The sequence below is a fragment of the Battus philenor genome, unplaced genomic scaffold (assembly GCF_028537555.1).
Source record: "Battus philenor isolate CCGP_79_NKW_IND1 unplaced genomic scaffold, ilBatPhil1.0.hap1 SCAF_15, whole genome shotgun sequence".
NCBI classification, from domain to species: domain Eukaryota; kingdom Metazoa; phylum Arthropoda; class Insecta; order Lepidoptera; family Papilionidae; genus Battus; species Battus philenor.
The window spans coordinates 3356077-3366012 of record NW_027181677.1 but is presented as its reverse complement, the minus strand read 5'-3'; the positions used below and the strand labels follow the sequence as shown (position 1 = coordinate 3366012).

Genomic DNA, 9936 nt, shown 5'->3' with positions numbered 1-9936 from the left:
TGAGAAATCACACCTGCAGCCGTTTCTGATCCTTAAACAATGTGGTGGCTAGAGGCTTACTCACACTGCTCTCAAACGAGGGAGTCCAGACCGCTGATGGAATAGCTTGGCGATTTTGAAATAGGCGTATTGACTTGACGTATTGAATTAGGTGTTCGAGCAACGAGTGTGCATTCTTACTTGAACGTCTGTCAGCTCTGTTACTATTTCTGCCAAAAAAAATATCTCTGTGGCTTAAGCAACTGTACGTCAAATGTCAAAGTTTAATATGTCAAATGTCATAGTTTAAGTAAAATTGTTTGGATATTTATTTTGTAAATTGACTATGATCTTATCAAGAAAATCGTAATAAGCAGAAAGAACATAGTATGTGTAGCTTGATAAGATGATGATTTTGTGATGTTTCTGTTCTTCGAAAGATCTGTATCTATATTAAATAATAATGAAGTTTTCATTTCAACATAGAGCATTTTATTGTTATCTCGGAATGAGTTTATGGATTTTTTTCTTGATAACTGGTGGGTAAACGGTCTGTTTGATGACTTTTATACAATATTTCTTACTACCATTTTCTGTGTCTGTTTTTAAAAACTATTCGTCGTCGTTGTTCCAGCCGATAGAGGTCCACTGCAAGACATAGGCCTCTATCAAATATGTCTATAGGGGATATACTATAATCGTCAGGCTTGGCAGGTGGGTTGCCGTAGGGTGGCGTTAGGGTACACGGAGGATGCTGCTGACCATCTTCTGTAAACTTGTTTGTGAGCAGTGGCAATCCTATGTAATTAATGCACAATATGTGAATTATATTACATTGTATCCCGGGAATTGAACCCATGACCCACAATCGCTAGTCTCAGTTATCTATAGATGGGCTACCATTGCTCAAACAGCACATATCAAAATCCCTTATTTTTAATTATGTGGTGAATACATGTTCCTTTCCTTGTTCTACTAGCCGACACAACAAACACAGAAAAGTGGGTATAATATATTTTAGATAAAATATCCTGAATGATGTATCCTGTGATGGATGTCAAAGGACACTGGATGCTGGCTGCTTTCCTCTGGTATCCTGTTAGAAATCTATGAAAGAGAACTATCCATTAGGATGTCTGATTAAATTTTTTTTTATGTAATCTATTCTTAGATAAAATGTTTACCCCAACAATAGTCAAAACTCAGTGAGGAGTTTCCAAATTTTGTTTTGTTTTATTATTAACAGGTAATTATGGAAGGCTATAGTTTGTTGATGATTAAGACACAGATTAAAAATTGTTAAGACATTAATTCTATTTAATAAATTGTGATTGTGGTACGATGCAAACACAGACAACATAATGATATCTAGTATATATAATAGTATATCTAGTATTTAATTAATATTGTTACAGTTGTATACAAGTACATATCAGTAGGTGAAGAAACCAGCGCAGTGAAAGTCTCTCCTAATGAGTACATATCAAAGAGTGATGCTAAGTTCAGGAGGATATATCTCAAAGCCTGTAATCCAGCAGATAATATTGTACGAGGATCAGAAGGTAATTTATGTTACATTTAGCTGTTTTTATAATAATGGATCAATAAAGAATTTTTTGCATACAGAGAATCAACTTATATTTTGAGACTTTTGCTATGAGTGTTGTATATACATGATATCTGCATATTGAGCTTTGTGTATAAACATTGCTTATAGGTGACTTCCATGTGATTACCTGTGTGTATGAGGGTCACTAATAGACAAGATTCATGTGACTTTTTTGTATGAGTGTTTCCTGTAGATGACATATTCTGTGAAAAGGGGGGTGTGTTAACTACACCATTCTGTCAGTCTACTATTGATTCTTGCAGTAGTTCTCATGCTCGTCTTTTTTCGGCCCCCACCTTACATCTTTACCTAGCAGCTAGCAGTAAGCAGGTAGCGCTACAATAATGAGCACAATTTATTAGGGGGACAGGAAAGTAATGTTGACTTCTTAACTTAAATTCACACTACAACATTTTTAGTAAGTTTTTATTCCTAATCAACAATATATTCACCTTCATTATCACATAACAACCTCTTGCCATCAAGTGAACAAATTTTCAATGCCGTATTGGTAAAAAGCAATCAGTTTTTCTGTAAAATATGTCTACAGAAACAATATTACTTTCTGGTCTACTTTGCCATCCGCACGTTTCGTAAAAATTTATTCGCTTGGTGCCGCCAGCGCTAATTCGGATTAGTTGGCTTTTCGCCGGTCGTTTTTGACATTATCGGGAAATTATGAATTATAAAGTTTTAATCAACTCATCGTTAGTTCTCATGCGTTCTCAACCCTGTTCCCTTACTTTCATTAAGTTTTGAAGATATACATAAGTAAATAGATACAAAATTTGTTTGTTTTATATATTTGTTTATTTCAATTCTCTTTGGTGTTCAGTATTTTTCTTTCGTATGGTATGAAGCAAAACAGTCTCCAAGAAGCAATGCAACTCCACAAGACTTGCACATTAAATTTGTTATCCTTCTTTTCTTATTTTTAGAACATACATGGCAGCACCTTCTTTTACGTTTATTAGTTTCTGATATACGTTTTAATTGGTGTTGCTTGATGTGACCGGACAGTCTATCAATAGGATCAGAATGATGCGTACGCGGTATTGTGGCAACCTCCAAATTTTCCACAGGAGCCGGTACATGGTTTTTTATCCACGAATCAGAAAATTTCAATAAAAAATCGGAAATCGGAGACTCTTCTGTTCGATATTGAAATATTGACATGTACGGAATGCATTAAATAATGCGCAATTAAATAGGTACATGCAAACTTTTTTCGACCATTGTATGGTTTTTCTATTTATAGGGTAATAACTTAAATATTGGTTTGCCCGGTCCACCCCTTTTATGTATTTGTTGTAGTCCGATACACTTTCCGGTTTTTTTATTGTGTAATTGGTTTTTCTATATTTTCTTTGAGTGTTAGTCAACGTGGCGTTTGAATTGTAGACATCATTCGTATCGATTTAGTTTTCGAGGCTCTGTGCGAGTACTTCTCCTTTCCGTTGATGATAAGCTTCAAATACATTGACATTTGCGCGCTTTAATTTTTCCGGAAAACGTCTATTTTGCCGTATCGTTCCGCAAACTCGAATCTTCTTTTCAAGCAAATTCCCTGCAAGTTCTACACTGTTGTAATAATTATCCATGTAGAGGTGATGCCACTTTCCATAAGACGATGCCAATAGTTCCATTCTTGTCTTTGGTATAGGCTATCGAACGCCGGAATATATCTTGAATGAAGAAATGTATCCCTTAACCAAATTATACAGCATCCGAATGTATATGAGAATATAGGATATATTTCGTAATTTTCGACGGATTGTAAACCTTAAATTTTAACCGTCCACGCCACGGTATCTTTGATTCTTTCATCGATTGAAATGTTTTCACTTAGATTACAATTGTCTTTAAACTTTTTTGAAAAATAATCAATTATGAATTGCACTTTGAAAAGCCGGTCGGCATCCGGTTTGTTGTTGTCGAAAAATGTAAGAATAACAATATTTGTCTGAATCGGTTGCAGGTCATCGTCTTGCGAAATATCGGTGTGACAATGGATTCGTCGACCATTAATCATCGATCCTTGCTTTTTTTATAGTACCCATAAGGATAGCAAGCCCAAACCATTTTCTCAGTTCTGATGCCGTAACATCCACAAATTTGGCATTTTTTATCCAGTTTCCTTGTATTGCAATTCTGACTGTAGTACTTATTAGTTTAATTGCTAATATATTCAAATATATCATTCCCAAAATATAATTCTACGATATCCTGGATGCTCTGGGTATCTTTGGGAAATATGTTTGAACCCGGAGATCCTTCAAATTTATTATTGGTCCTCGGTAAATCAAAGTCTGACCACAGTGCACTGTCTTCTTCGTCTGACTCATCCGAATCAGTTAGTAACCGTAACGTTCGTCTTGTATCTTCCGACGATTCTGCTCCATTTTCACTTTTTTCATCTCAAATATTTTCTTTCGAATCGGCCAAATCGTCCGGAACGTCAGACAGGACGTCCGCGCATTCATCATAAATAATCGTGTCATGTATTTCGTCTGCCATGATGAAAAGGCACAAGTACTTATAAAAACAAAAAACTTTTTGACTTGTGTAACTTATTGTTACCTAAACAAAACTCCAACAGAACTCAACAGCAACAAATCTCAAAAGATACTGAAGCGCCGACATTTGATGTATTAGATGTTGTGCTGCTAGCCGGTCTAGGCTTTGTACAGCTTCATCGAAATTGAAGCGCCGAGCATTGAGCGATACTATTTATACTATTTTGCGCGTGACACTACTGTGGTGTCGCCGGCCGCTGGCCCGCTTTTGCGCACAACACTACCGTGGTGTCGCCGGCTGTTGGCCAAAGTTTTGCACACGACACCACTGTGGTGTCGCCGGACGACATAGTGTGTACCATTATTTGTGAAGGGCTGGTAATCACTATAAAATTTATTGAATCTTTTTGATAATATGATCTGTTATTACTATATATTTTTTTAATATTGACATCTTGTGTTCATGTATACCAAAGACTAAATTCAATGATATTACAATTGTTATGTTCCTTTATATTTTTTAGTGCGAAAAAAGTACATTAAAAACGTTTACATTTCAGGGGCTGTTGACAATGATGCATGGTTATTGCAAGGCATTCTGGTACTGACTCGGCATGGAGATAGAGGGCCTCTTACACATCTCAAAGGTGGTGATAAACTACCATGTGATACCGAACCAGTGTCCACTCTTTTAAAAAGGTAAGACGAATGTAGAATTATTGTTAATTTTGTTTGTAATTTAAATAAGTAAGGTAAGTTTAACTGTGATCATATTTAATAATATGAGGCAGGGATGCAAAATGGGAATTACTTGCACATAGAAAATTAAATACATAATATGGGTGATTGGTTTTGATGTTAATTTTTGATTGGTACACCCAAAAATCTATGTTTTATTAGGATATAATATATGTTTTAATGACTTTTTTAAAACTTCTATTACATCATAGAAAAAGTGTTTTGAAAATTTGAATTACTACTTATTAAAATTAATAACTGTTTATTATCTGTCCCTGCAGAATTTTTACTGCCAGAAGGTACTGGCCCGACCTATTCCAATAAAAAAATTAATGTAATGATATTTCAGTGATTGCTTTATAGATATAAAAGTTTAGGGATTTTACTGACAAATGAGCCTCAAACAATAATGATGTACATCATTGTCTGAAAACTGCTCAAATTGCAAGAAATTTATTTATAATACAGTAGGCTTATACTTAATTACGAAATAACATTTAATAAAGAATTGTTACAGTACCTTCAGAGCATCATTTAGAGAGAAATTATTATTTGTTACAAATTTTTTTAAAACAAATTTTGCGTCACAGGTTTTATCAAAATACGTGCATAAATTCCATTAAGGCCTGCTTTTACACATGTATAATAAAATGTTTTTGTATTTAATTTGCCATATAGCCGCTAGTTATTTATTAACAGTGTTTATAAAGTACATGTCATATTTACACAAATTATAGATCTGGAAATGGTAGCACAGTCTCTGCCACCACCCACCCTCTCCCTCTCCCTTTCCCTAAAGCTAGACTCACTGTAACTGTAATGGAAAATTATAACAAAATTTAATTTTTTAATAGTAATGTTATTAAAATTAATTAATATCTGAAATAAAAAATTAATAAATAATTTCCAAATTGTTCTAAACGTATTGTGACGTTTTCTTAGAGCCACACTATCGGGTCACCTCCAGTCACATTAAGCAACGTCCCCCCCCACTTTCTCCTTCCGTGCAAAAGTATTTTAAGAAGTCCCATAACATAAACATAGTTTGCTTAAGATTCTAAAACATCTGTTACAGCTATGAGGAGTTTGTTACGAATGCAAGTTCTTCTGGTCGCGCCTGGTGGGTGTCAGGTCCAGGACCTTTTCACAATTTCCCTTCCTTGCCCCCTCGTGGTGCTGCTACACGCTGCGCTCTTGGACAGCTCACTCCTAGTGGTTTGCTTCAAATGCTTACTGTTGGTATGTATGGTAATTTTTTTTAATATTATTTATTGTACACGCTACGATTTACTGTTACTTATAGCTTTTAAAACCTAATTCAGAAATATACTACTACTATACTACTATATATATTGATTTTAGGTGTAAAATACTTGAATGTATAGCTTATTTGTTGCCTGTAAAAGTTTATAGCAGATGTGGCCAAGCTCGTTGATAGTTCGAGTCATTTAAAACACGGAAACGAATATTTTTTACAAAAATTATATTCAGTGAAATTATAAGACAAAAGTAGAAAATATTTGTATTGAAGAATATTTTTTTACAAAAAATATATTCAGTGAAATTATATGACAAAAGTACAAAATATTTGTATTGAAGTCAGATATATGCACACGTATATGACAGCACTCCTAATAACACTTAAGATGCCTGTTAATTTGTTAATTATGATCGATGTTTCGATTTCGCTAATTCTATGGTGGAATAATAATAATAATTATTCACACCAGTGATTTGTTTCGATTCCCCAGGAGCTGACATAGGTTATATAAATTTAAATATTGAAATAATTCGACAATCAATCGCAGTCAAAAATAATTGTTGAAAGAGCCGTAGGAGATTCGCGAACCGCAGTTTGGCCATCCCTGCTATATAGTGTGAAAAGAAAATTTATTTCCTCATAGGTAACATATTACGGGAAGCATACAGCGAGAAATTGGGTGCAGAGAACATGGAATTGTCAGGCAAGAAAGAAACCAGTGAGTATATCTTCTTGTCTTTAAAGATTAGTACGATCGTTGGTTCGATTCTCGGCAGTGTTATGTAAATTATATACAATAACCAACCATTGCATATAAAAATAATAAGAAATCATATTTTATATTACTAAGTTGGTCTGCTATGAGTTGTTATAATTAACAGGAATGTAAAGTTTACGCATTAGTTTGGAATGACAAACAAGCCGGTAATTCCACGAGAATCAAATTCGCCCAAAGCGTGCCATCGGTTGGGGCCATAAGGGGTCGGTGAAGGGGAAAGGAGGGGGGAAGGGTAACTTGTATATGTAAGAACAAAACAAACACTGTGAAGCAAATAAACATAAATGCTGTATAAACATTATATATCATAGGGACAAGTCTAAGAAAATCAGATGCTTATGTTTCAACTATCAATGGCTAATCTAGAAAAGACCTAAAATCATCAAATGCTAGGAAATCTATTTACAAAGATTTCATAGGCAATATGCCTGTTTAGAATACAAACATCCAAGAAGTATTTACTTTCATTCAATTGTGTCCCAACTGTGGCAATTTTCAGCGTTAAATAATTACCTATGTAAAAATAATAAGCTATTTTCTTAACTGGCAACATATTTATTTTATTTTTTTCTAGGTAGGCATTATTCAATAGAAGTATATATTATTTGAAGGTGTAGCGTACACAACACGGTATCGGCGGACATTCCAGTCGCTGCAAGCATTGTCTTGGGGCAGCACTGGCGGGGCCGCAGCGGCGCGCGAAGCTCATAGCGTAGCATTCTGTTTCCGCGACTGCGCCTGCAATGCACTGCACGTACTGGCCAGGTAATATACAGCGTACATTGGCAACTTACTGAAATTTACCCGATTCTATGTCGACCCCCATTAAGGGTACAGAAGACAGTCAAGGTCGCGGGAAGTCGCTGGTAGCGGAAGACCGGCCATCGTGGCAGTTATCGGACTTTTTTTTATCCGCCTCCGATGTCCCAGCATTTGATTTAGCATTACAAGCAGAAGATTAAGAAATGCCAATAAAAAGATTTAATTTTGCAGAGTATTGTCTGTCTAAGGGAGTTTACTCCGATAACTGGTTAATATTTCCGACGAAAGACATTTCGATTTGTCAAATCAAATGTCGGGAATTAAAGCATATCGACGTAAGAAAACGTATTTGCATTTAACCCTCAAAAATTCGATAAGTTTTTTTTTACATTATTTTAATCCGAAAAATCCTTGTCGATTGTTGTAAATTTTTACAGACGCAACATCAAAGCTAACAAACTTCAACCAACCAACAAAATTTAAGCTAATTTTTGTACGCTTTAATTAAAATTCATAGTATACTAATAACAATAATTGTATAGAATATATTATTATTTTCTTCAACAGGAAAATTAATTCTCAATTGAAAAATAGACTCGAATCTCATCCAGCAATCAAAGATCTCATTATCAAACTGTCCAAAGTACTGTTTGAATCTCAAGAGCATACTGACGCAGATGTAGTTAGAGACGCATTATTAGCGTACATATGTCACGAAGCACCGCTGCCATGTGTAAAGAAATCGAAGAAAACACATACTAAAGATAAACTATCCCTTCACAAAAAACAAAGAAAATATCATAATATTAATATGGCTTCGAGAAATCTCCTTGAAGTAGATATAGATACTTTGAATATGGAATTAGATTATATAAACAATCATTTAGATTTTAATAATGAGATTGGAAGAAAAGCAAGGGATATAATAGGGAAATATTATGACAGTAAAGACAAAAAGGCACCGTTGGATTTCGATGCACAGATGGAAAGGGAGAAGCTAATATATTACCAGCAAAGGTACTTAGATAATACAGACGGATATGAAGACGTAGTGATAGTTAAAAAAAATCTAGACGCCGATTTCAATTTTCCTAACGATGCTAGAATGGATACTGACTTCGATGAAGATTATAAGGAACCAACTCCAGAGAATACTGAAGACTTTTGCATTCAAAAAGAACACGTGATGTCTCTTTTTGCGTATTTAGAGTGGAGTTATAAGCAAGAGATGAAGAACTTACACAACAGAAAGAAAGGTCTACTTTTAGCTTACGGTCTTATACACAATATAGTACAGAATATGATACGAATGATATCGGAGAATAAGCCTAAATATGTGATTTACTCGGGTCATGACAAAACGCTTCAAGCTTTAATACTGGCTCTAGGTTTGAACAGTTATCAACATTATAACATTCAATATGCATCAAGAATGATTTTCGAAGTGTATAGAAAAAGAGACTTGCGTGACGAATTTAAATTCACGAAGAGGAAAGCCATCGCACAGGATTTTTATTTCCGAGTTGTATATAATGGCGAGGATGTAACTAATAAGTTGAGTTTTTGTAGAAATAAGCAAAATGTTATAATGAAAGTTATCGATCCGACCGATGACATGAAAATGTACAACACATACCTTTGTCCCATAGAAAACATAGTACGGTTCATCCACGATGATTATTTCTCCGGTTTCAATGTTAGTAATTTCAAAGACGCATGCTCTATATATGGTAACGATAAACATGTCTTCTAATATTAAAATGTGACCTGATATTTGAATTAATATTTTCGTAAAGTTGAAATCAAGTTTGCATATTGTATTGACCACTATTAAGACGAAGATTTCCAGAATTCCGCAATTAACTGTTATAATTGTATAAATTAATGCATATTTATTTATTAAGAGCTTATAATTATGGAGAACATTTTTGTTGTAAAAAATCTATGATTTCTTAATCAATAAACTTTTACAACGCGAAAGTGAAGGTTTCTATTATAGGTTTGAAAAGCATTTTGCTATTGTGCGAGCGGGACGGCGAACTACACCTGCTTTCCTGCTGATAAAACTCTGTACAATACCTGGCGATAAATATCTTTCTGTGTGTTATCTCTGTCGCACGATGGACAAAATGTCACATAGTTTGGGACAGAGATATTGTTCTACGAAGCTGAAATTAGCAGATTGTTTTTTCCAAAGGTCGATGTGCAATATTTATAGTCGGGTACTATAATTGATTATCTATTAGTAACTTATTGAATCCGTCTATATTTATTTTATAATATTGATTACTTT

The 9936-nt window shown here is 34.4% G+C and overlaps 1 protein-coding gene across 1 annotated transcript; it reads left to right on the top strand.

Moving 5' to 3' along the window:
- The first annotated feature begins 433 nt into the window (after positions 1-433).
- On the top strand, positions 434-9404 carry LOC137918866 (2-phosphoxylose phosphatase 1). The gene is made up of 7 exons (XM_068761793.1): positions 434-518; positions 1395-1541; positions 4665-4803; positions 5918-6081; positions 6747-6821; positions 7493-7646; positions 8211-9404. Exons 1-7 carry the CDS (start codon positions 443-445, stop codon positions 9394-9396), a joined length of 1941 nt encoding a protein of 646 aa, XP_068617894.1. The 5' UTR covers positions 434-442; the 3' UTR covers positions 9397-9404.
- Positions 9405-9936: the final 532 nt, after the last annotated feature.

Bases quoted from the DNA above. Each gene is read 5' to 3' on its own strand.
- LOC137918866 (XM_068761793.1), top strand. From the start codon at position 443: ATGAAGTTTTCATTTCAACATAGAGCATTTTATTGTTATCTCGGAATG. The intron at 519-1,394 runs GTGGGTAAACGG...ATATTGTTACAG, and splicing joins GATTTTTTTCTTGATAACTG to TTGTATACAAGTACATATCA. The intron at 7,647-8,210 runs GTAATATACAGC...TTTCTTCAACAG, and splicing joins GCACTGCACGTACTGGCCAG to GAAAATTAATTCTCAATTGA.